Source organism: Dendrobates tinctorius, unplaced genomic scaffold (assembly GCF_039654945.1).
Source record: "Dendrobates tinctorius isolate UK_male_01 unplaced genomic scaffold, ASM3965494v1 ptg000404l, whole genome shotgun sequence".
Classification (NCBI taxonomy): Eukaryota; Metazoa; Chordata; class Amphibia; order Anura; family Dendrobatidae; genus Dendrobates; species Dendrobates tinctorius.
In genome coordinates this window covers 572406-600257 of record NW_027362069.1, presented here as the reverse complement: position 1 = coordinate 600257, position 27852 = coordinate 572406, and the positions used below count along the sequence as shown (strand labels likewise).

The window sequence follows — 27852 nt, the reverse complement described above, 5'->3', positions numbered from 1 at the left end:
GTTTTTAAATGTCTATGTATTTCATGTCATTATGGCAGCAGCTGCAGAAGGAGGAGCAATAAGGTGGCAAGGTATAATTTCCCACGTCACATTCTTCTACTCACTGACCCGTTGAAGTGCTAGTAGGCACGTCGTCAGATTTTGCTCACTCCTCCCTCCAGCCTCCTGGCCATGAAGTTTTCATGTAGATTGCTAAATAAAGCAGACTTTTTCACCTGGATCGGTGAGTGCTATGGTCTTCTTTTATTCCATGTGGATTTATATACTGTGTCTTCTGTTCCAGCACCCGAGATCACGGGGTTCAGCCTCTATCAGCAATATGGATATGACAGCTTTATATCGGCAGTAGTTTTGGCAGTGTTGTCTGGCTTTTTCCTTACATGTTGATGATATACAAGGGCAAGTGTAGTTCATTTGTGGACCACTAGATGGAGGCATACTAGTGTGCTCTGTTAGGTATAGTTGATAGGATGGTTATAGAGGGTGAAGTGTAGGAGGGGCTGCCGGGTGGTAAGACAGGAGTTTCTAGAAAGTTAGGTCAGACCCGGCCAGGGTGCCCAAGTGTCCACATGGGCTATAGACCCGGACAGCTCAGCAGCCACGTAATGTTAAAGCGCTGCAACCCACGTTATCCACAGCCACTGTGCATCATAGCAGTGGGCCAAAACAGGGAAGAAAAGATGTGGCGACTCATCACCTGGGCAGATGCCTTTTAGGGCAGGAATCGGTGGGTGGAGATAAGGGGAGGGGGAAAAATAGTAAATTAGTGATAGGGGTTTGTTATAAGTCTCCAAAAATGATGGAAGCAACAGAGAATATCCTCATAAAGCAAATAGATGAAGCAGCGACTCAAGGAGAAGTCATTACTATGGGGGACTTCAACTACCCTGAAATACATTGGGGAACAGAAACCTGCAGTTCCAGAAAAGGTGATAGGTGTCTGACAACTATGAGAGACAATTACCTTTCACAACTGGTTCAGGACCCAACAAGAGGGGGGGCACTGCTAGACCTAATATTAACCAACAGGCCAGACCGCAGATCAAATGTAAGGGTTGGGGGTCACTGGGGTAATAGTGATCACAAAATAATAAGTTTTCATGTTTCCTTTAGGCTGTGGGCACAGGTAGCGTTTTAAAACGCTCACTAAAAACCGGACTCCGTCCCAGAAATCGCGTTTTTTTCCGCGCGATTTCACCGCGATTATGATCGCGATTTTCGTGTGCGATATTCAAGCACTTTCCAAGCGATTTGAAGCATCGCTTGGAAAGTGATTGACAGGTTGGTCACACTCGTCAAACATAGTGTTTGACAAGTGTGACCAGGTTTTTACTATTGAGGCCGCCTATTCGGCATCAATAGTAAAAGATAGGATGTTAAAATGCTAAAAAAAAATAAAAAAATCGGGGTATATTTACTTTCCGGCGTCCCACGCTGCATTCCCGGGCCTCAGCGTTCCCAGTAATGCCTTGCGAGACCTGTGATGACGTAGTCTCGCATTGCTATAGCGATCTCACGAGACCGCTAGAGTCACGCGAGACTACATCAGTACAGGGCCTTGCCGCAAGGCATTACTGGGAACGCTGAGGCCGGGAATGCAGCGCGGGACATCGGAAGGTAAATATACCCCGATTTTTTATTCTTTTTTTTACAGGGGTATGGTACCCAGGGCCTGGAGGACAGTTTCCTCTCCTCCACACCATGGGTACCAACCGCACATGAGATGCTTAACTTCCCGCATGGTGGGCATAGCCACATGCGGGAAGTAAGCGGTTCTCATGCATACCTATGGGTGCGGAATCGTGGCAATTCTTTGCGCTTCCGCACAAAAGAATGAGCATGCTGCGATTTTTTCCGCGATGCGATTCCGCCGCGGAAAAAAGCGCAGCATTAGCACAGCATGTGCGGAATGCCATAGGAATGCATGGGGGGCGTTCTGTACACGATTTTTAAACGTTTTCGCGCCGAAAATCACGGCAAAAACGCTTAAAAATCGCTACGTGGGCACATAGCCTTAATAAGATGTGTAGTAGAGGGGTTACAAGGACACTAAACTTCAGGAAGGCAAATTTCCAACGGATGAGAGATGATCTAAGTGCAATTAACTGGGACGATATCCTGAGACATAAAAATACACAAAGAAAATGGGAGACATTTATTAGCATCCTGAATAGGACCTGTGCACAATATATACCATATTATTATTATTATGCATTTATTCCATGGTGCTTTACATGTAAAAAGAGGAAATATAGACAAGTATAGCAAACATGTGCAAGACAAGGGACACACAAGTACATAAGGAGCGGGGACCCGCGAGGGCTCACAGTCTACAGGGATGGATGAGGATACAGTAGGAGAGGGTAGAGCAGGTCGTGCTGTGGTTCAGTAGACCGAGGATCATTGCAGGCTGTAGGCTTGTTGGAACAGGTAGGTCTTCAGGTTCTTCTTGAAGGTTTCCGTTGATGGTCAGAGTCTGATGTGTTGCGGCAGGGAGTTCCAGAGTATGGGGGAAGCACGGGAGAAGTCTTGTATGCGGTTGTGGGAAGAAGAGATAAGGGGTTAGTAGAGAAGGAGATCTTGAGATGATCGAAGGTTGCGTGCGGGTAGGTACCTAGAGACCATGTCACAGATGTATGGAGGAGACAGGTTGTGGATGGCTTTGTATGTCACGGTTAGGGTTTTGAATTGGAGCCTCTGGGCGATAGGAAGCCAGTGAAGGGCCTGGCATAGGGGGGAGGCTGGGGAATAGCGGGGAGACAGGTGGATTAGTCAGGCAGCAGAGTGTAGGATGGACAGGAGCGGAGACAGAGTGCTAGAGGGGAGGCCAGAGAGTAGGAGGTTGCAGTAGTTGAGGCAGGAGATGATAAGAGCATGCACTAGTGTTTTTGTGGTTGAGGAATGAGCGGATCTGGGAAATATTTTTGAGTTTGAGGCGGCAGGAGGAGGCGAGGGCTGGGATATGTGGCTTGAAAGAGAGTGCAGAGTCGAGGATCACCCCAAGGCACCGAGCGTACGGGACTGGGGAAAGAGAGCAGTCTTTGACATTGATAGATAGGTCTGGTGGAGGGGTTGAGCGAGATGGGGGAAAGATGATGAATTCTGTTTTGTCCATGTTCAGTTTGAGAAAGCGAGCAGAGAAGGCTGAGAGAGCAGACAGACATTGTGGGATTTCATTCAATAAGGAGGCGACGTTGGGTCCAGATAGGTAGATCTGCGTGTCATCGGCATAGAGGTGATACTGCAAACCGTGGGATTCTATGATCTGTCCCAAGCCGAAGGTATACCATATGGGAATAAACATGCAAGAAATAGGAGGAGACCACTATGGCTAAATAGAGCTGTAGGGGGCGCAATAAGAGACAAAAATAAAGCATTTAGAGAATTAAAGCAAGTAGGTAATGATGAGGCATTAACTAAATACAGAAGATTAAATAAATTCTGTAATAAGCAAATCAAGACAGCAAAGATTGAGACAGAGCAACTCATTGCCAGAGAAAGTAAAAATAATCCCAAAATATTCCTTAACTACATAAATAGTAAGAAGCTAAAAAATGATAGTGTTGGTCCCCTTTAAAATAGTCTGGGTGAAATAGTGGATGAGGATGAGGAAAAAGTCAATATGCTAAATGACTTTTTCAACAGTATTTACTCAAGAAAATCCCATGACTGATAGCATGATCAAGGATAAAAATTCTCCATTAAATGTCACCTGCTTAACCCAGCAGGAAGTACGGCGGCGTCTAAAAATCAGTAAAATTGACAAATCCCCGTGCACGGATGGGATACACCCCCGAGTACTGCAGGAATTAAGCACAGTCATAGATAGACCATTATTTTTAATCTTTAAGGATTCCATAATAACAGGGTCTGTACCACAGGACTGGCGTATAGCAAATGTGGTGCCAATATTCAAAAAGGGGACAAAAACTGAACTTGGAAATTATAGGCCAGTGAGTTTAACCTCAACTGTGGGTAAAATCCTGGAGGGTTTTCTAAGAGATACTATACTGGAGTATCTGGAGAAGAATAACCTCATGACCCAATATCAACTTGGCTTTACAAGGGACCGTTCCTGTCAGACTAATCTGATAAGCTTTTATGAAGAGGTAAGTTCCGGACTGGACCAAGGGAATGCAGTGGACGTGGTGTACATGGACTTTTCAAAAGCTTTTGATACGGTGCCATACAAAAGGTTGATACATAAAATGAAAATATGTGTAGGTGGGTTAAGAGCTGGCTCAGGGATAGGAAACAAAGGGTGGTTATTAATGGAGCACACTCGGACTGGGTCACGGTTAGCAGTGGGGTACCACAGGGGTCAGTTTTGGGCCTGCTTCTTTTTAACTTATTTATTAATGACCTTGTAGGGGGCTTAGAGAGTAGAATTTCAATATTTGCAGATGACACTAAACTCTGCAGGGTAATCAATACAGAGGAGGATAATTTTATAGTACAGGAAGATTTATGTAAACTAGAAGCTTGGGCTGATAAATGGCAAATGAGCTTTAATGGGGATAAATGTAAGGTCATGCACTTGGGTAGAACGAATAAGATGTATAATTATGTGCTTAATTGTAAAACACTGGGCAAAACTGTCACTGAAAACGACCTGGGTGTATGGGTGGATGACAAACTCACATTTAGAGGCCAGTGTCAGGCAGCTACTGCAAAGGCTAATAAAATAATGGGATGCATTAAAAGAGGCATAGATGCTCATGAGGAGAACATAATTTTACCTCTATATAAGTCACTAGTGCGACCACACTTAGAATACTGTGTACAGCTCTGGTCTCCGGTGTATAAGAAAGACATAGCTGAACTGGAGCGGGTGCAGAGAAGAACGACCAAGGTTATTAGGGAACTAGGGGGTCTGCAATACCAAGACAGGTTATTACACTTGGGGTTATTTAGTTTGGAGAATCGAAGGCTTAGGGGTGATCTTACTACAATGTATAAATATATGCGGGGACAGTACAAAGACTTTTCTAATGATCTTTTTACTCTTAGACCTGTGACGGGGACAAGGGGGCATCCTGTGCGTCTGGAGGAAAGGTTTAAGCATACTCACAGACGCGGATTCTTTACTGTAAGAGCAGTGAGACTATGGAACTCTCTGCCATATGATGCTGTAATGAGTGATTCCCTACTAAAATTTAAGAAGGGACTGGATGCCTTTCTTGAAAAGTATAATATTACAGGGTATATACACTAATTTCCTTAATATTGCGTTGATCCAGGGATCTAGTCTGATTGCTGTATGTGGAGTCGGGAAGGAATTTTTTTCCCCAATGTGAAGCTTACTGTTTGCCACATGGGTTTTTTTTGCCTTCCTCTGGATCAACATGTTAGGGCAAGTTAGGATAGGATATGGGTTGAACTAGATGGACTTAAAGTCTTCCTTCAACCTTAATAACTATGTTACTATGTTACATGACTCGGTCGGTCAAAATATGGAAAAATTATAGCTCTCAAAATGTGGTGATGCAAAAACTATTTTTACAATAAAAAGCGTCTTTTAGCGTGCGACAGCTGCCAAACATAAAAACCCGGCATATATAGTAAATCAAACCCCCTTTTATCACCCCCTTAGTTAGGGAAAAATAATAAAATTAAAAATTTATTTATTTCTGTAATGTTATGTGAGATATTACTGTAAGATATGATGTTCTGGAACACTAGAATCTTCCCTTGCTCCACACAGATGAAAATCGGCCTGTCACAGCTAAGTGAAAGGAGTGTTAATTAAGCTGGAGTGGAGAGCATTTCTTTGTTTGAGACATGTGGCTGAATAAAATTATGAGAGATATTAAACTAAGCTAGCACGGGCTCCGGTCGCGGCAGAAAAATTATACAGACATTTCTGTGATCTGCGCAGACCCGGCTTCGCTACGGTGGATCTTGCAAAGTTCTAAAACCTCCCGAAACTGAGATATGGATTATTCCCAAATGGAGTATCCATATCATGGCATGCTTGGTGTTGTTTTACTGGATTCGATAAACTGAGAAAAATGAGACCATCAGTGAGTTTATACGAGCTTCCCTCATTAAGATATAGTTATTATAAGTTTTACAGCTGAATTGCAACTTGCAGAAAGGGGGGCTGAACTTCTCCAGACTGCCCCTTTCGTGATGTAACCGACCCTAGGCTATAAGATATCCCTCCCTTAAAATTCTTCAGTTAAGCTGGAGTTTTCATGCTGCAAAGACCTGCAGATGTCTGGGGATGTGTGGCTGGCTGGCTGCCCCTCCCCCTAGCACATTGTTTGCCTAATACCAACTAAGCACATGTAAGTGTACTTTCTGCTATCATCCCTGTTATTTTATATTTGCCTTGTACATATTTAATGTCTCACCTTTGTAACAACTTTTTATCTATGTAATCACTGCCCTCTTTGGGGAATAAATCATAAAATTATCAGTCTGCCTTCATGCTTTAAGAAACGAACTATGTGCTTTTTTAGATCATCGCTACTAATTTGGGGTTTTGCTACAGACCCTCTTAATTAACTCTTTGATAATTCCCTTACTGCAGTAGTCTAATTGACTGTGCACACCAAGCAGCCCATCCGACGACTAATTATCCTAGGTGCAGTTCCCTGACTGACCTGAGGGTAAGGGGGCGCTGAAGAGCTGCGAGTTCCAAAGTGGAACTGAGAAAGTGGGATATCCATAAATCCCCACAGTTCTTGGAAGGTTGTTAGCGGTGGTGGGGCATCCAAAATAACCCCCCTGCGATAAATTGCTAGGGCAAGATTAGCTTGCTGTATATTTTTGTCACATGGTGCCAGTGGCGGGATAACTAAGATAAGCCCCCACTGTGCCTGTGATAGCCGTGTGCTGGTAGTGCGTCACATCCCTCCGCCTGCTGACATATTGGTGTCAGCGGTGGGATTGTCACATGTTGGTGGCAGCGGTGGGATCGTGACAATTTCCATTTTCCCGTTAGGGCTAAGGCTGAGATTAGGGTTAGGGGTGTGTTGGGGTTAGGGTTGGAGTTAGAATTGGGGGTTTCAACTGTTTAGGCACATCAGGTGCTCTCCAAACACAACATGGCGTCTGATCTCAATTCCAGCCAAAAAAGTCAAATGGCGCCGCTTACCCCCACATATGGGGTATCAGCGTACTCACGACAAATTGCACAATAACTTTTGGGGTCCTGTTACTTTTGGGAAAATAACAATTGGGGGTGAAAAGATCATTTTTGTGGAAAAAATATTATTTTTTAACTGCACGGCTGTACGTTATAAACTTATGTGAAGCCCTTGGGGGTTCAAAGTGCTCACCACATATCTAGATAAGTTCCTTGGGGGTGTCTAGTTTCCAAAATAGGGTCACTTGTGGGGAGTTTCCACTGTTTAGGCACATAAGGGGCTTTCCAAACTTGATATGGCATCCGATCTGAATTCCAGCCAATTTTGCAAAAAAAAAGTCAAACGGCGCTCCTTCCCTTCCGAGCTCTGCCATGAGCCAAAAGAGTGGTTCCCCCCACATATCAGGTATCGGCGTACTCAGGACAAATTTCAAAATAACTTTTCCAGTTGAATTTCTCCTGTTACCCTTGCTAAAATAAAAAAATTGAACCTGAAGTAATTTTTTTTGTGAAAAAAGTTAAATGTTCATTTTTTTTTAAATATTTAAAAAATTCCTGTGAAGCACCTGAAGGGTTAATAAATTTCTTGAATCTGGTTTTGAGCACCTTGAGGGGTGCAATTTTTAGAATGGTGTCACTTTTAGGTATTTTCTATCATATAGACCCCTCAAAGTGACTTAAAATGTGATGTGGTCCGTAAAAATAAAATGGTGTTGCGAAAATGAGAAATCGCTGGTCATCTTTTAACCCTTATAACTTCCTAACAAAAAAAAATTTGGTTCCCAAATTGTGTTGATGTAAAGTAGACATGTGGGAAATATTACTTAAGTTTGTTGAGTGCCGTATCTCTGTGATTTAAGAGCATAAAAATTCAAAGTTGGAAAATTGCGAAATTTTCAAAATTTTCGCCAAATTTCTGTTTTTTTCACAAATAAACGCAAGTTATATGAATTAAATTTTACCACTAACATGAAGTACAATATGTCACGAGAAAACATTGTCAGAATCACTGGGATCAATGGAAGCTCCAGAATTATTACCTCATAAAGGGACAGTGGTCAGAATTGTAAAAATTGGCCCGGGCATTAACATGCAAACCACCCTTGGGAGTAAAGGGGTTAAAGCAAAAAATGTGGTCAATTCTGTACTTAGTATCCCTTATCCTGGTATATATGGTTGTCTCACCCCCATCCTGATACACAAAGCCCCCTCATCCCTATCCTGGTATGCATGGATCACTCATCCTTATCCTGGCAGGAATGATCGCCCTCATCCCTATATTAATATGCAGGGCCCCCATCTCGTCCTGGTATGCATGGCCCCATCCCATTTGCCCCCACCCCCATCCTGGTATGCATGGCACCATCAGAAAACTTTAAAAAAAAAAAAAAATTAAACTTACCTACCCGGCGCTCACACGCTGCGTCCTGCTCCAGTGTCAGCAACTGCTTTATGCTTGTAAGCAGCACATGGCAGGGACGTCATGCGTTGCTCACAAGCAGAGCACAACTGCTGGAGTACTTACCGGGACTGTTCATTGGAGACCGGGGTGACTATTCATTGCTCTTCAGTAGCGCGCAGTGTCAGCCATCGGCTTCCTGCTGCTGCTGGCGGTCACGTGTGCCGCTACTTAAGAGAAATATATATTCATTGGATTCATCATTCATTCATTCATTCATCAGGAGACTATTTAATACTGAAGTATATTCAAGCGGGACTAGACGAAGAAAACCCTAAAATCATGTTAACCAAAACAGTCAGAAAACTAGCCACATATTGGGCGACCCCAGACCTCAAACTATATACTGTGTAAGTTTATAAGCCCCTCCAGTGTCAGGAATAGATAGTATGTGAAAATACCATATATACCGCTCAGGGAACACGTAACTTTCAGAGATAATTTCCATCTTCATACTAAATAATGGCACAGATCTCCCAGACATTATGACTGCACATATCCCTAGTCTTTATACCGATATTGCACTCATTCCCTGACAGACCGCAGCATGGCCATTAGTTAGAAGCTGCTAATGATCTTTGGAGCAGGTAAGTTTTCCCTGAGTGGTACATATTGGGCCGTCTGAAGACTGAGTTTAGTCTAGGACAATTTGTCTGCACTACTAATTATCAGCTGTTACATTACCAAACTAGGGCAGTCCCTATAGGAGAAAACCCAAGAATTATACTGTATTGTCACATACTATCTATTCCTGACACTGGAGGGGCTTATAAACTTACACAGTATATAGTTTGAGGTCTGGGATCTGCCAATATGTGGCTAGTTTTCTGACTGTTTCGGATAACATGATACATTATTTTAATTTTTTTGTCTAGTCTCGCTTGAATATACTGTAGGTCAATATTAAATAGTCTTCTGATGAGTCGCCTTTGGTGAGGACGATGAAACCAGTAGAAATGAGAGGCTTGGACAGTGAGTCACCTCACTCTATGTATTCAACTGTGGGGTGCATGTTTTTTCTATTAGTCCCCTATTAACTAATCTTCAGGGGGTGAATTATGGGTATAGTTTTACATTTGGAATTAATAAAGTTAAGTTTTATCCTTTTGTCAGCAAACATGAAAAATGACAAGAGACAACCCATTTAAGAAGATTCAATTTTGGTTAAAACTATTCCAACACTATGAACATAAAAAAGGCTTCTCCCCTATGTGACGTCTCTGATGTTTATTAACAGTTGATTTCCAAGTAAAATATTTCCCACATTAAGAAAATGAAAATGGCTTCTCCTTTGTGTGACTGCTCTGATGTCTAACAAGAATCGCTTTCCGGTTAAAACATTTCTCACATTCTGAACAGGAAAAAAGGCTTCTGCCCTGTGTGCGTTCTTTGATGGCGATCAAGATCTATTTTCCATTTAAAACATTTCCCACATTCTTAAGATGAATATGGCTTCTCTGCTGTGTGAATTCTCTCATGTGTAACAAGACTTGAATTCTGAGTAAAATATTTCCCACATTCTGAACATCAAACAGGCTTCTCTCCTGTGTGAGTTCTTTGGTGCCTAACAAGATTCCCTTTATGGTTAAAACATTTCCCACATTCTGAACAGGAAAAAGGCTTCTCCCCTGTGTGAGTTCTTTGGTGCTTAACAAGATTGACTTTCAGTCTAAAATATTTTCCACATTCTGAACAGGAAAAAGGCTTCTCTCCTGTGTGAGTTCTTTGGTGCTGAACAAGATTGACTTTCAGTCTAAAATATTTTCCACATTCTGAACAGGAAAAAGGCTTCTCCCCTGTGTGAGTTCTCTGATGAGTAACAAGCAGTGATTTATGTGCAAAACATTTCCCACATTCTGAACATGAAAAAGGCTTCTCCCCTGTGTGAGTTCTCTGGTGATCAAGCAAATGTGATTTCTGGTTAAAACATTTCCCACAATCTGAACACGAAAAAGGCTTCTCCCCTGTGTGAGTTCTATGGTGATCAACCAAATATGATTTCCGGTTAAAACATTTCCCACATTCTGAACAGGAAAAAGGCTTCTCCCCTGTGTGAGTTCTCTGGTGACTAAAAAGATGACATTTCTGGTTAAAAGTTTTCCCACATTCTGAACACGAAAAAGGCTTCTCCCCTGTATGAGTTCTCTGGTGATTAACAAATTGTGATTTCCAGTTAAAACATTTCCCACATTCTGAACAGGAAAAAGGCTTCTCTCCTGTGTGGAATCTCTGGTGCTTAACACAATCTGATTTATTGTTAAAACATTTCCCACATTCTGAACAGGAAAAAGGCTTCTCCCCCGTGTGAATGCTCTGATGTCTAACAAGAATCGCTTTCTGGTTAAAACATTTCCCACATTCAGAGCATGAAAAAGGTTTCTCCCCTGTGTGAATTCTCTGGTGATTAACCAAATCTGATTTCCAGTTAAAACATTTCCCACATTCTGAACAGGAAAAAGGCTTCTCCCCCGTGTGAATGCTCTGATGTCTAACAAGAATCGCTTTCCGGCTAAAACATTTCCCACATTCCGAACATGAAAAAGGCTTCTCCCCTGTGTGAATTCTCTGGTGAGTAACAAAAAGAGATTTCTTGTTAAAACATTTCCCACATTCTGAACATGAAAATGACTTCTTTGCTTTAGGAGCAGTTTGTTTTTTAATGCCTCTTTTGTGACTTTGATTTTCCTTAGTAGTTGGTAATGAATCAAAAGATGGGACCTGTTTCATAGGACCAGATGACAGATCTTTGCTGTGAATGGATGATAATATATCTGGAGTAATATCAATCACTTCAGTTGAATCTTGTAGGATCTCAAGATTATCAGATTTAAAAATTGAAGATGTCAGCTGTCCCTCTGATCTCCTGGTACAGTCATCTGCTAAGGTAAAAAACAATTTTTTTAATAAAATATCCTTGAGTTTTATATTTTTGAACATTGCTACTTAAACTGTCCATAAAAATGGCAAGCTATGTTAAAAACCTTAATTATTTACCAAGACTATGACAGTCCACAGTCTAATAGAAAACCTTGTTGGATGAAACAGTAGTGTGTGGTGTTCAACTGTTCATTCTGCCTCCCAAATATTGAATATAAAGAAGCCAATCAATGTTATGTAGGCGAAAGTAATACCAGTTCTCACTTCACAAAAACAAGTCCCCACTCAGGTCCATCATTTGTCAATGGAAAAACAGATAAGGCAGGTTAGGGTTCATTTTAAAGATAGGGTTAGGTTTTTCTCAATTGTCTCCCCAATAATTTGGTCACGTCAGTTTTCTATTTCCAGAAAAAAAATAAAAATGAATAAAATGGCCGGTCAGTATTATAGAGCAGAGGAGGCTTATGCACTTTTATGCTCTGACAGTGAAGAAAGTGCAGTGTCAGATGGCGATGTGGATTTTGAGGGCTTTAGTAGCAGTGACAGTGATAGCTCAGAAATGAGCAGTGATTCTGGTCCATCCTCACACACAAGGACCAGTACAACAAGAAGGACAAATAGCGCTTCTGGAGAAATGTCTCCAACTCAGGGAACAATGCCCAGTACTAGCGCTGTCCCTAGTGCTCGTGAATTGGCGCACACCAATGTCCAAGGGGCTTCGCCTCTTGATGTAGCATTTCCCAGATGGGAGGCTTCGGATTCGGCTACTCCATTCATCCCTAATTTTAATGCCATTCCTGGTATAAATATGGAGGTGGAAAATTTTGCACCAATTAATTTTTTTTTTAATTTATGACAGATCGCTTGCTAGAGCATACTGTCCTACAAATTTATATGCATCCCAATTCATCAGCCAGAATCCACGATCCTATTATGCTAGGTCAAATTTATGGGACCAACTAATATCCTAGAAATGAAAACATTTTCAGGACTTACAGTACATTAGCTATGGGGCTTGTTAAAAAATGAGCATTCAGTCCTATTGGTCCAACCGCCCTGTTCAAGCCACCCCTATGTTTTCTGCCGTTCTTCCTAGGACCCATTATGAAAGCTTTTCGCATGTATGAGAGGAAAGATGGCCAACTAAACCCACGAAGACGCCCTACTTATCTGGGGACATCTGGAAAAATCGTTTGGGAGCTGATAACTCCATTTTTACAAAAAGGCTACAATGTATATGTTGACAACTACTACACCAGCATACCTCTATTTAAAAGTCTGGTTGAACATAACATAGGGGCTTGTGAGAGCATTCGCAAAAACCATCAGGGGTCTCCACAATCATTGGTCAGCAAAAAGTACCGAAAGGGGCAGTCAGGGGCTTTACACAATGGAGAGCTGCTTGTCCTTAAGTATAAGGATAAAAAAGATATTTTTATCCTGAGCTCGATCCACACAGATGCCACAAGGGCCACTGCAGACCAACGGGGATCCACTACTCCAAAACCTGTTTTTAGTCATTGACTACAACAAATATATGGGGTGTGGACGACCTTGTAGATCAGGTTCTACAGCCATACCAGGTATCAAGAGAATCATAGATCTGGTATAAAAAGTTAGTCATGTATTTGTTTCAGGTGGCCACATATAATTCTTTTGTGTTATACAAAAAAGCCGGAAATGCAGATACTTTCCTTGATTATTAAGAAAAGGTCACTGAAAATCTTGTTTTTGAAAATTTTGTCCCCGCCAATCCTTTAGAATGTGAAGATGTCAGAAGACTCACTGAGCGACATTTTATTGCACTCATCCCAGTAACTGAAACAAGAAAGAACCCCCAGAGAAGATGTCGTGTATGTTCCTAGAGAGGAATGAGGCATGATCCCCGCTATTATTACCCACAATGCCCATCACTGCCAGCCTTATGCCTCCATGACGGCTTTACAATCTTCCACACAGAACCACGTTTTTGAACTGTTTTGACATTCAAGCATTTGGTTTATTTAGTGACAGACACATTTGAGTAGAGCTGACTTAACAATTTCCGGGGGTAGGTGGGGGAAGGTCTCCAGAGACACAAGCTGGGCACAATATATTGGGCACTACAATGACATTTTTGCAATTTTTCTGTTGTTCTGGCACTTAGCGGCTCTCCAAAGTGCCACAACAGCAGAATCCCTCCTGAAGTGACTCCATTTTGGAAATGACACCCCTCTGCGAATTCATCTATGGGTGTAGTGACCATTTATCTATCTACCTATTTTCCAATGTAAAATCTGGGGTTAAAACAACATTTTAGTGGTAAAAATATAATTATTTTTTCTTCACTGCCCAATGGTATAATTTTTTATGGAACAGCTGTGATGTCAGTATGCTCACTGCACCATTAGAAGAATTCATTCAGGGAAGTATTTGGTAAAATGCAGTCACTTTTGGGGGCTTATGATGTTCTGGCACCTCAGGAGCTCTGACGATGTGACATGTCACCCACAAACAATTCCAGCAAAATATGCTCTCTAATATGGCGCTCCTTCCCTTGCGAGCTCTGCCATGCACCCAAACAGTGGTTTACCCCCACATATGGGGTGTCTGCATAGTCAGTACAATCTAAAATATATATTGAGCTAAAAAGATTTGGATAATTTTTTTTTTTTATTTCCACGGCTCTACGCTATAAACGTCTGTGAAGCACCTGTGGGTTCAAGGTGCTCAATACACATCTGGATAAGTTCCCTAAAGGGTCTAGTTTCGAAAATGGGGTCACTTGTTGGGGGTTTCCACTGTCTAGGTACATCAGGGGCTCTCCAAACACAAAATAGCAACCACTAATTATTCCAGCAAATTTTACATTCAAAAAGTCAAATGGCGCGCCTTCCCTTTCGAGCCCTGCCGTGTGCCCAAACAGTAGATTTCCCCAAATATGGGGTATTGGCATGCTCAGGAGAAGTTGCAAAACAAAATGTATCGTCCATTTTCTCCTGTTACACTTGCAAATGTAAAAAAAAAAACAGGTCTTAAGGAAAAATTTTGTGAAAGAAAAGTAAATGGTTATTTTTTCCTTCCACATTCCATTAATTCCTGTGAAGCACCGGAAGGGTTAATAAACTTCTTGAATGTGGTTTTGAGCCCCTTGAGGGGTGCAGTTTTTAGAATGGTGTCACTTTTGGGTATTTTCTGTCATATTGACCCCCAACCTCACTTCAAATGTGAGGTGGTCCCTAAAAAAAAGTGGTTTTGTAAATTTTGTTGTAAAAATGAGAAATCGCTGGTCAACTTTTAACCCTTATAACTTCCTAATGAAAAAAAAATTTGATATAGTTGATATAGAGGCTACTGCGCAGGCGCCGCCATCGCCGGTGACATTTTACTGGATGCAATTTTTCTTTTCTAAGCCTCACAATAGCCACAATATTATAGGCATTATCACCAATAATATCAATGCTATTATATGCATTATGTAATAATGGGGGGCAGGTCAGTGAGGGGTCAGCGACCTGTCATAAGCCAATACAGATGACTATGTAATCAGAGCACCACATAAAGCCCCGCCCACAGCCCCGCCCACAGCCCCGCCCCAGAGCACGAGAATCTCATTAACTGGAAACTACAAATACAAATTACACAACAGTAAACCAGAGTTGCCCTCATTTATGGTGGACCATTGGAGCTACTATGGATCTTGAGCAGAAGATTAGAGAAAATAATATTGCTCCCCATTTCAGGAGAGATTGTGCAGTAATCTGAATTCCTTAGGACCAAAAACAATGTAATTGGTTGTAAGTTCTATAGAAAAGGGCTTTCACTGCCCAACGTCATTTGAACAGTTTTGGGTGGAGCAGAATGTTGTGGTCTAGAGGCAAAATGGTGATCATGGTAATACGGCCGGACTACATCACCGATAAAGCAGCCACAGCCGGTGACTGAGAGGAATCTGTGACTTCTCTGCATTCAGTGGTTACTACTCACCTGGGTAGTCATATGTGGGAATCTCCTCTTTACACCACTCATCATCTCTCACATATGTCTCTGTAGTATTAATATGGGTCAGATCTTCACCCTGAAACAAATATTGTAAAAGTCACCGACAGATGGAGAAGTCCCATCTATGATCAGCTCTAATCCTGCCATCTCCACCGTTCTCATTACACAAGTATAAAACATATAATACTGGTGGATAAAACAAGACTGAGCACAAGACCTTCACAGCCGTCTACACATCATAGGGGAGATCTCCTGACACCTTCTCCATCTACCTGATGATCCTGAGGAGCACTGGGATCTTCTTGGTTACAGTCCTGTGGAAGAAGAGGACGGGGACATCTCTCTGGTGTTGTCCTCTTACTGGATACATCTGGAGGAAACACATACAGGGACTGAATTCATTCTCTACATACAGATAATTATAGGCCGTGTGTATTTAGTCCTGTCTATTACCTGGAGATGTGAGGCGCTGGGGAACCTCCATTATGACGTTCTTGTACAAATCTCTGTGTCCTTCTAAATACTCCCACTCCTCCATGGAGAAATAGACAGCGACATCCTGACACCTTATAGGAACCTGACACATACAATGATACCGTCATCCCCCCGATCCCTTCATAGTGTTACTGTATAATGTCCCAGCATTCCCAGCAGTGTCACCTCTCCAGTCAGCAGCTCAATCATCTTGTAGATGAGGTCTAGGATCTTCTGGTCATTGATGTCCTCATGGATCAGGGGGTGAGGTGGGGGCCCCGTGATTGGGCTGAGGGGTCTTCCCCATCCCTCAGACACAGGGTCCTGACAGTGATCACTAGAGGTCTTCTTCACCACTGTGTAATCCTGGTAATGGAGAGACACATTAATAAATCTCACTACAGACATTTCCAGAGTCCTCACCTCTCCAGTTCTGTCCATCTGTTATTCCCATAGATAAGAATGATGTAATGTGACGTCATCAGAATCTCTCACCTCTCCAGTGAGATGGAAGAGGATCTCTTGGGTGAGGTGTAACATCCTCTCCGCCATCTTGTCTCTGTCCATATCCATCCTTGATGGGTAAACAGGAAAATTCTCTTCTGTAGAAGATCTTCACTGAGAGGATCCGATATTGTAGAGACCTGAATGAGAAGAAGATGATCCGATGTAACATCATAAGAATCCTGTGTAATAATACAATTACTGGAGATAATAAGGGAAACATATGAGGAGATTTATTATCTTACAGGGTTTAGTTTTCTTCCCTGACATCTACTAATAAAACCTATATATTTAGGCCACAGACAACAAGCAGTTTCCTCCTCGGAGTCGGCAGCTGAACACGTTCCTCATAGACTCATCTTCCATAACGCTAATTCTCGTCTCATTACCGACACTGGAATCGGCATTAGCAATACTGCAGGAGATATTCATTACACGCGACATGAGAAATAACTCCTTCATGATGGGGACGACATCTTCATCTTCTACTGCGGCTCTAGAGACAGGTTTGGCCAGAGTCGGTCACTGCCTCCATCCCCACCGGCCGTCTATATGAAGGTTTCGCGTCTTCCCCGCACTGGAATCTTCTCTCACGTTAGATCTCAGCTCTGAGTCACACACAGAAGTTTGAGGCTTTTAGAAAAGATTTTTTGTTTCCACAAACACAATGGACAGAAATGATCTGATCCCAAAGTCTCCATGTACAGTGATTTATGGGGATTATTTCTGGACTTAGGCTTTCCTATATTACATGAAAAACTCCAGAAAAAGCCGATATTAAAATGTTTCTAAAGAAAATTGGCTCCAACAATTCTTGTAAGAAGAAAAAAAGAGCAAAAAGCAGAAGACACATTGTATAATTTTTAACATGTTAAACATTTATTAAAAAGAAATGATTCTTTTTGGGCCCCAGAACATAGATGTACACCGCAGGGACGGCACAGATGAGGCTTCAACAAAAACCCTGAAAAGCAAACATGACATCTAAGAAGGTGTGACAGAGTTTGGCTGAATGCCCCCCGCCTTCAAGTACTCGATAGTATGGGGCGGCCTAGTTACTGCGATACTTACATGCCTAATAATGGTGTCTGGGCTGCAATGTATGAAGGTCTATTAGGCCGGGCCAGAGGCAGCGTCCAATAAGTTACCTTATAACGCCCCCATACACATTAGACTAAAGTTCCATGAAAGCACTGATTTCGGGGGGTTTGGCCGACCATATAATGTATTTGGGGGCCTCCCGACAGATGATGTCAGGGCAGAGAAGGATCCGGCATCCTGAATTTCAGAGGATAATCCGTTTGCTCTTCCTGTAGATAATCCTCCTCTAGAGGAGTCTGGAGGCGACTCTCTCATACAGACCACAGGAAAGCTGGAATATTTGTGTGTATGGGGGAGTCGGGAGATATCGCCGTCTGCCAAATGACCGTTCAGCCAACTCTGATCTCATGTGTATGGGGCCGTTAGTATTACACTGACAGGCAGTGATGATACACGGCACTACAGTAGTACAGGGCATCACCGGAGCCATCAGAGGCTTGTATGTTGTATGATCGCACTGATCAGAGGGGTTTAAAAAAGGTTTAAAGTGAAAAAAAATATCACAGTTTCAGCAACAAGAAATATCCATCACTATATGGAAAGCAGAGTCACTGCACAATGTTAGTTACGTCACGTCCATAACTACTTTATTATACTCTATTATCCTGTACACAGTGAAGTAGATAGAAATCACAGATCCCACAGCAATAGCTGGAATTGGACCCTCCAATGTAAAGAAAAAAAAATCTCTATATCTATATACACTGTTCAAAAAAATAAAGGGAACACTTAAACAACAGAATATAACTCCAAGTAAATCAAACTTCTGTGAAATCAAACTGTCCACTTAGGAAGCAACACTGATTGACAATCAATTTCACATGCTGTTGTGTAAATGGAATAGACAACAGATGGAAATTATTGGCAATTATCAAGACACCCTCAATAAAGGAGTGGTTCTGCAGGTGGGGACCACAGACCACATCTCAGTACCAATGCTTTCTGGCTGATGTTTTGGTCACTTTTGAATGTTGGTTGTGCTTTCATACTCGTAGTAAAATGAGACGGACTCTAAAACCGACACAAGTGGCTGAGGTAGTGCAGCTCATCCAGGATGGCACATCAATGCGAGCTGTGGCAAGAAGGTTTGCTGTGTCTGTCAGCGCAGTGTCCAGAGGCTAGAGGCGCTACCAGGAGACAGGCCAGTACACCAGGAGATGTGGAGAGGGCCGTATGAGGGCAACAACCCAGCAGCAGGACCACTACCTCCACCTTTGTGCAAGGAGGAACAGGAGGAGCACTGCCAGAGCCCTGCAAAATGATCTTCAGCAGGCCACAAATGTTCATGTGTCTGACTCTGCACAAACGGTTAGAAACTGACTCCATTAGGATGGTGTGAGTGCCCAACATCCACAGATGGGGGTTGTGCTCACAGCCCAACACCGTACAGGGCACTTGGCATTTGCCAGAGAACACCAGGATTGGCAAATTTGCCACTGGTGCCCTGTGCTCTTCACAGATAAAAGCAGGTTCACACTGAGCACATGTGACAGATGTGACAGAGTCTGGAGACGCCGTGGAGAGCGATCTGCTGCTTGCAACATCCTTTAGCATGACCGGTTTGGCAGTGGTCAGTAATGGTGTGGGGTGGCATTTCTTTGGAGGATCACACGATGTTGGGCTTTGAGCACAACCCCCATGCAGACAAAATTGTGCCTGTTATGATTGGGTAACCAAGGAGGAAAACAAAACCAAGCTAAGTCACAGAAAACCAGAGAGGTTGGTATCTAAGTGGATTGCAGACCCCTGATCCTAACCACACAACTAGAAGTAGCCGCGGAACGTACCTACGATGATTCTAGATGCCTCGTCACAGCCGGAGGACTAATTAAGCCTAAAGCAAGACAAGGGGAAATCTAAACTGCCCCAGAGCAGACCCCAAAGGAATAGACAGCCCCCACACATGTATTGATGGTGAGACAAGATGAAAGCACAAACACAGGTAGGAAAATAGACTGAGCAAACGATGGGGCCAAAACTAACTAGACAGGACAGGAAAGGAAAGATACCGTCTGCAATCACGCCAAAAAAAACATGCAAAAATGTCCAACACTTCTGATAGCAAAAAACCTTGAAGTCATTAGACTTCTCCCACTATATCAGCATATTCTGAGAACAGAGCAAAAAAAAGGCCAATCTAATAAGGTACAAAAAGCAAACTGGCACATGCAGTGACATAGGAATGGAAATTCAGCACAGCCCCAGCCGGGGCTGGCTAACCACACAAAAACTGAATAGATCAAACCAAATCAAGTGTGAACAATAGCAGAGAACACTTAGCTTGAGAAAGCAGGAACTGAACTGGAAACCAGAACCTCAGGAGGCAGGAAAAAATCACCAGCATGGGAAGAGGGAATCGGCTGTCTTAAATCCAGTCTGAGACTCCAGATGTCCAATCCTCATCCTCATTATCAGGTGGCAGGTCTCTGTTAATTAGATCAGCTTCATTACCTCCTGCCACTAGCAGAGGGAGCCCAGAAAGAGAACTCACGACTCCTCTGTCAACACAACCAGCTCCTTCACCAGAAACCAGAGGCAGACCAGAAAATAAGTTCACAACATGTGCCTTTACCAGTAGATAAATTCCCAGTGGGGTGCAATTTCCAAAATGCAATAATTTAAGTGGGGAATTCAGCTCTTTTTGCACTTAAGGGATCTGTATATGGAGTCTACAGACTACAGTGGGGAAAATAAGGATTTGTTACGCTGCCAATTTTGGGGTAAAGTCACATTTTTGTGAGGAAAAAAGTAAAATTGTCATTTTTTCCTTCCACATTGCTTAAATTCCTCTCACACTGTCCGAATTCAGATATTGTCCTGTCAGAAAGGAGAATACAGGGAGAGAAAGGGTTAATAGGACTCACAGGAGGAACCGGCCCAGAAAGCAGAAGGTCCAGGAGTGTCTGCCACATATATGACTGCTCTATGTGCACAGGACCTGTGATGAGGTCACAGGAGGGGAGGAGTCAGGGGTCACATGATCAGGGGCCTCAGTGTGTGCAGGACTCAGTGTGCTGGAGCGCTCCCGATAATCAGCTGCATGTGTCGCGCTGTGTGATAGTCACAGCACCTGCATGGAGGGCGACACATGCAGCTGATTATCGGGAGCGCTCCAGGGATCCGGGGTCCCGATGCAGCTATTCGGTAAGTGATATTAGCCAATAACAACTTCTCCGACGATATTCGCTCATCTCTAGTAATAACAGCTCAAAGGAATTCACCAAACTTTTCATTAAGTTTAATAGAAAGACCCTATTAAATATTGAGCACCAGCGGGATGAAGCATTGACAGCGGCATGTAAAAGTGTGAGCGCCCCTGGTCAAAATGACTGTTATTGTGAGCAGTAGTAAGATGAAGATGAAATGATCTCTAAAAGGCCGAACCTCTAAGATGACACATGGCCTTTGCATTTTAGGCAAAAATACTAATAAAAAATACATATATAGACTATTTTACACTTTCATAATTGCTAAAAAGGAAAAAGGGGCGATGCAAAACTTTGGGCACCCTTGGAGATTTGTGTACTGAGATAATTTTGACCAAGATTTCACACCTTAATTAGCTTGTTAGGGTTATGGTGAGATCACATGGTGACCAGGAGCTACAGTCTGAGGAAAGGGCTAAAAAGCCTTCACTAGACCCCTATACAGCTGTATAATGAGGCCCAGGCTTTATAGTGGAGGGACAGGAGTGAGGGCCTGTTCCCAGGAGCTACAGACTGAGGAAAGGGCTAAAAAGCCTTCACTAGACCCCTGTACAGCTGTATAATGAGGCCCAGGCTTTATAGTGAAGGGACAGAAGTGAGGTCCTGTGCCCAGGAGCTACAGTCTGAGGAAAGGGCTAAAAAGCCTTCACTAGACCCCTGTACAGCTGTATAATGAGGCCCAGGCTTTATAGTGAAGGGACAGGAGTGAGGGTCTGTTCCCAGGAGCTACAGTCTGAGGAAAGGGCTAAAAAGCCTTCACTAGACCCCTGTACTGCTGTATAATGAGGGCCAGGCTTTATAGTGAAGGGACAGGAGTGAGGGCCTGTTCCCAGGAGCTACAGTCTGAGGAAAGGGCTAAAAAGTCTTCACTAGACCCCTGTACAGCTGTGTAATGAGGCCCAGGCTTTATAGTGAAGGGACAGGAGTGAGGGTCTGTTCCCAGGAGCTACAGTCTGAGGAAAGGGCTAAAAAGCCTTCACTAGACCCCTGTACAGCTGTATAATGAGGCCCAGGCTTTATAGTGAAGGGACAGGAGTGAGGGCCTGTTCCCAGGAGCTACAGTCTGAGGAAAGGGCTAAAAAGTCTTCACTAGACCCCTGTACAGCTATATAATGAGGCCCAGGCGTTATAGTGGAGGGACAGGAGTGAGGGCCTGATCTCAGGAGCTACAGTCTGAGGAAAGGGCTAAAAAGCCTTCACTAGACCCCTGTACAGCTGTATAATGAGGCCCAGGCTTTATAGTGAAGGGACAGGAGTGAGGGCCTGTTCCCAGGAGCTACAGTCTGAGGAAAGGGCTAAAAAGCCTTCACTAGACCCCTGTACAGCTGTATAATGAGGCCCAGGCTTTATAGTGAAGGGACAGGAGTGAGGGCCTGTTCCCAGGAGCTACAGACTGAGGAAAGGGCTAAAAAGTCTTCACTAGACCCCTGTACAGCTGTATAATGAGGCCCAGGCGTTATAGTGGAGGGACAGGAGTGAGGGCCTGATCCCAGGAGCTACAGTCTGAGGAAAGGGCTAAAAAGCCTTCACTAGACCCCTGTACAGCTGTATAATGAGGCCCAGGCTTTATAGTGAAGGGACAGGAGTGAGGGCCTGTTCCCAGGAGCTACAGTCTGAGGAAAGGGCTAAAAAGCCTTCACTAGACCCCTGTACAGCTGTATAATGAGGCCCAGGCTTTATAGTGAAGGGACAGGAGTGAGGGCCTGTTCCCAGGAGCTACAGTCTGAGGAAAGGGCTAAAAAGCCTTCACTAGACCCCTGTACAGCAGTATAATGAGGCCCAGGCTTTATAGTGAAGGGACAGGAGTGAGGGCCTGTTCCCAGGAGCTACAGTCTGAGGAAAGGGCTAAAAAGTCTTCACTAGACCCCTGTACAGCTGTGTAATGAGGCCCAGGCTTTATAGTGAAGGGACAGGAGTGAGGGTCTGTTCCCAGGAGCTACAGTCTGAGGAAAGGGCTAAAAAGCCTTCACTAGACCCCTGTACAGCTGTATAATGAGGCCCAGGCTTTATAGTGAAGGGACAGGAGTGAGGGCCTGTTCCCAGGAGCTACAGACTGAGGAAAGGGCTAAAAAGTCTTCACTAGACCCCTGTACAGCTGTATAATGAGGCCCAGGCGTTATAGTGGAGGGACAGGAGTGAGGGCCTGATCCCAGGAGCTACAGTCTGAGGAAAGGGCTAAAAAGCCTTCACTAGACCCCTGTACAGCTGTATAATGAGGCCCAGGCTTTATAGTGAAGGGACAGGAGTGAGGGCCTGTTCCCAGGAGCTACAGTCTGAGGAAAGGGCTAAAAAGCCTTCACTAGACCCCTGTACAGCTGTATAATGAGGCCCATGCTTTATAGTGAAGGGACAGAAGTGAGGGCCTGTTGCCAGGAGCTACAGTCTGAGGATAGGGCTAAAAAGCCTTCACTAGACCCCTGTACAGCTGTATAATGATGCCCAGGCTTTATAGTGAAGGGACAGGAGTGAGGGCCTGTTCCCAGGAGCTACAGTCTGAGGAAAGGGCTAAAAAGCCTTCACTAGACCCCTGCACAGCTGTATAATGAGGCCCAGGCTTTATAGTGAAGGGACAAGAGTGAGGGCCTGTTCCCAGGAGCTACAGTCTGAGGAAAGGGCTAAAAAGCCTTCACTAGACCCCTGTACAGCTGTATAATGAGGCCCAGGCTTTATAGTGAAGGGACAGGAGTGAGGGCCTGTTCCCAGGAGTTACAGTCTGAGGAAAGGGCTAAAAAGCCTTCACTAGACCCCTGTACAGCTGTATAATGAGGCCCAGGCTTTATAGTGAAGGGACAGGAGTGAGGGCCTGTTCCCAGGAGCTACAGTCTGAGGAAAGGGCTAAAAAGCCTTCACTAGACCCCTGTACAGCTGTATAATGAGGCCCATGCTTTATAGTGAAGGGACAGAAGTGAGGGCCTGTTCCCAGGAGCTACAGTCTGAGGATAGGGCTAAAAAGCCTTCACTAGACCCCTGTACAGCTGTATAATGATGCCCAGGCTTTATAGTGAAGGGACAGGAGTGAGGGCCTGTTCCCAGGAGCTACAGTCTGAGGAAAGGGCTAAAAAGCCTTCACTAGACCCCTGCACAGCTGTATAATGAGGCCCAGGCTTTATAGTGAAGGGACAAGAGTGAGGGCCTGTTCCCAGGAGCTACAGTCTGAGGAAAGGGCTAAAAAGCCTTCACTAGACCCCTGTACAGCTGTATAATGAGGCCCAGGCTTTATAGTGAAGGGACAGGAGTGAGGGCCTGTTCCCAGGAGTTACAGTCTGAGGAAAGGGCTAAAAAGCCTTCACTAGACCCCTGTACAGCTGTATAATGAGGCCCAGGCTTTATAGTGAAGGGACAGGAGTGAGGGCCTGTTCCCAGGAGCTACAGTCTGAGGAAAGGGCTAAAAAGCCTTCACTAGACCCCTGTACAGCTGTATAATGAGGCCCAGGCTTTATAGTGAAGGGACAGGAGTGAGGGCCTGTTCCCAGGAGCTACAGTCTGAGGAAAGGGCGAAAAAGCCTTCACTAGACCCCTGTACAGCTGTATAATGAGGTCCAGGCTTTATAGTGAAGGGACAGGAGGGAGAAAAGTGGGGAAAGGAGCCAGAAGAGCCGGACTGCCCATCACTAACCTGCAGAGCCGCACTCCACATATATGGCTGCTCTGTGCACAGGACCTGTGATGAGGTCACAGGAGGGGAGGAGTCAGGGGTCACATGATCTCCAGAGTGAAGACGCTCCATGGAGGCTTCTCCTCAGTCAGTGACATTCCCGCCATTATTTCCCCTCACTACTGGCACAATTACCCCGCGCCGCCTTCTCTACACAGTGTTATGTGTGGAATGTAACGTTTGATTTCTCTGGAGGGAAATAGACCCCACACAGGAGGGAATTCTCACCGGTTACCGGCCGTCTACTATATGGCGGCATATGATTGTGCTATCGACTCCACACCAGGAGCTAAAATGCCCAAATCTCGGTTATTTCCCCCCTTCCAGAGTCCGGCTGAGGCCGGGGTCACACTTGGGAGAAACTCGCCCGAGTCTCGCACCTCAGGGCCCTTGTGGATTGGCCTCTGTAGGGGAAACGACACCGGCTGTCAGGGACAGGGGGCCCCAACATAAATCCAATATTCGCTGTAAGAAAACCCAACCTGATGCCGCCATTCGGGGTAACCAATGCTCCGGCAGTCTGTGACAATGTCAGTAATTATATTTTTCTCACTGATTGGTAGATTTGTGATAATTTTCCTGGATGATATAGTGAGTTACTCCCGTCCTCTGGAGGAGCATGCTGAGCATGTCAGACAGGGTCTCCAGGTTCTACGTGACAACTATTTATTTGGTAACCTGGAGAAATGACAATTTGTGGTCCAGCAGGTCCAGTTCTCAGGACATGTGGCTTCTGCATTGGGGTGTCAGATGGACCCCGTTACGGTCCCAGTCCCTTCATTGGTTTTAGCCAAGTAACCTGAAAGTGTTACAGAGATTTCTTGTAGTCGAGATACTGAGGAACAAACAAGCGAAAAATAGGGTCTTACCTGATAACCAGATATAATGAGAGTAGGGGAGTATTACACTCACCTGATGGAGTGGCGCCTTTACACCATGCTCAATGCATAAATCAGCTGCTGCAGGACCCGGGGCCAAAGACCGAGCAGAAGAGCTGATCCGGGTATAATGTGTCTGTACCTGCGCTGCTGATGGAGACGATCGGAGATGGAGATTTTCACTAAAAACGTTTATTTAAACAAGTTTTCAAAGTCAACGCGTTTCACAGTCACGCAGGACGTCTTCCTCAGGACGAAACCTGAGAGCGGATAAACATGTCAAGCCTGGAACGTTTTATATGCAGTCTTTATAATAATAATAATAATCTTTTTATTTATATAGCGCCAACATATTCCGCAGCGCTTTACAGTTTGCACACATTATCATCGCTGTCCCCGATGGGGCTCACAATCTAAATTCCCTATCAGTATGTCTTTGGAATAAAAAACGCCAACAAAGCACAAAATGTCAAAGTTCATGAGAAAGTCCGTCACACACAGATAAATTATAGATCATGAGAAAACAGAACACACTTACATACAATAATTATATTATAAAGTGCCTATGAATGAAGTGCGGTCACCTAAAAAAATGAATAAAGATATACTGTATCTTTCAGACTATCTAGAGTCTAACGCATGGGTATAATAAGACACATGAGGCATAAGCTTCTTAAGCATTTCTTGTATTACTTCATACAAGTAGTGCAGTAGCAGGATAGTTGCAGAGTTAGGCAAACAACCAACGATATTCAGAGTCTATTACTTTCCTGTCAGAAGTAGCTGGCAAGCAGAAGGGTTCTGTGTCCACAAATGGTTCCAAGCAGAGGAGATCCAGGCTTCACAGACCAAGTCACAAACTGGGAATAGAGCTGATTCAGGAGCACAGGTGAATCAGCTGGAGCTGATTAAAAGGACAATTGGCAGGAAACAGGGCAGGGACATCATAGCTGAGTACTCCATGTTATTTGAGGGCAAAGTCACTGCACATGCCAGGAAACAAGATGGCCAACGACAAGCTGAGGACTCCATATTGGTTGAGGGCAAAAGTCAATGCACAGTCCAGGAAACAAGATGGCCGACACACTAAATGCGAAGATAACGGATCTAGCATAAAAGTCCGAAAACATTACATTACTCCCCCCTTAAGGACAGCCTCCGGATGGCCCCAGTCCAGGCTTTCCCGGGTACCTCTGATGGAACTGGCGGAGTAAACGAGGCGCATGGAGATTGGAGGCTGGTTCCCACGAGTTGTCCTCAGAAGAATAGCCTTGCCACTGTACCAGGTATTGCACCCCGTTTCTACGCAACCTGGAGTCCAGGATCCTTTCCACGACAAACTCCTCCTGGCCATCGATGAGGACCGGAGCAGGAGGGGAAGAAGAACGACCAGGGAAAGAATTGGGAGTTGCAGCCTTCAGTAGAGAAACATGAAACACAGGGTGAATCCTCATAGATCTCGGCAGTTGAAGGCGACAGGCAACGTTACTGACAAGCTTAGTAATCTTATAAGGCCCGATGTACTTATGACCCAATTTGGATGATGGTACTCTCATCTTAAGGTTCTTAGTTGACAGCCAAACCAAATCTCCTACCTTGAAGGTTGGTGCAGGTTTACGAAACCTATCTGCCGATTTTTTATACCTGTCCTGAGCGGATTCCAGATTCCTCTTAAGTAGATCAAGGTTCTGTTGTAGAGATGTGATTCTGTCGGCTACAGCTGGGAGAGGTGTGTCTATGGGAAATCGAGGAAGGATGTTAGGATGATAACCCAAATTGGCATAAAAGGGTGACAGCTTAGTGGAAGCGCTCTGCGAATTGTTGTAAGAGAATTCAGCCAGTGGGAGCAAATCCACCCAGTCATCTTGTAGGTGGCAGATAAAACAGCGGAGATACTGTTCTAGGGTCTGGTTAGTCCGCTCAGTCTGTCCATTTGTCTGCGGATGAAAGGCAGAAGATAGATTAACTTTGATGTTTAACGCAGCACAGAAGTGCTGCCAAAACTTTGAAGTGAATTGCACCCCTCGATCAGATACAACCTCATCCGGTACGCCATGCAGACGAAACACATTTTGGATGATCAAGTCCGATGTGTGTTTCGCAGTGGGTAAACCCACACACGGAATAAAATGGGCTGCCTTTGTTAACCGATCCACCACCACTAGAACTGTGTTCTTCCCTTGAGAGGTTGGCAGCTCCACAATGAAGTCCATTGATATGGATCCCCATGGACGGGTGGGAATGGGTAGGGGTTGTAAAAGACCTGTAGGCGACGAACGTGGAGTCTTGCATCTAGCACAGACTTCACAAGAAGTGACATAATCCAGAACGTCTCTTCTGTACGTGGGCCACCAAAAGAAGCGAGACAGGAATTCTTGAGTCTTCAGAACTCCTCTATGCCCCGCTATTTTAGAATCGTGGACGAGTTGCAGTACTTTCCCTCTGGCCGCTTCAGGAATATACAGGCGTTGCCCCTGAATCCACACACCATTCTTATATACAAGACTTACTTCACAAGATGGTTGTGCCAACCAAGGATCCGTATGGTATGCTTCCTTGATATCGTTAAGCAAGTCTTGATTATGGATCACCCCCAGGAACCTGGAATCAGAGATAACAGTCTT

At 44.2% G+C, this 27852-nt stretch overlaps 2 protein-coding genes and 1 pseudogene across 3 annotated transcripts in view; 1 reads left to right on the top strand and 2 right to left on the bottom strand.

The window, feature by feature from the left end:
* LOC141076435 (uncharacterized) overlaps positions 1-27852 on the top strand; it is a 151740-nt gene that overhangs the window by 89747 nt on the left and 34141 nt on the right. The gene's annotated exons all lie outside the window — the stretch shown is intronic.
* Positions 9763-27852, bottom strand: part of LOC141076439 (uncharacterized) — a 70129-nt pseudogene continuing 52039 nt past the window's right edge.
* On the bottom strand, positions 15647-17595 carry LOC141076443 (gastrula zinc finger protein XlCGF66.1-like). The gene is made up of 4 exons (XM_073563889.1): positions 16380-17595; positions 16071-16250; positions 15864-15987; positions 15647-15780 (listed from the first exon to the last, which is right to left on the bottom strand). The coding sequence occupies exons 1-4, from the start codon at positions 16455-16457 to the stop codon at positions 15647-15649; spliced, it is 516 nt and encodes a 171-aa protein (XP_073419990.1). The 5' UTR covers positions 16458-17595.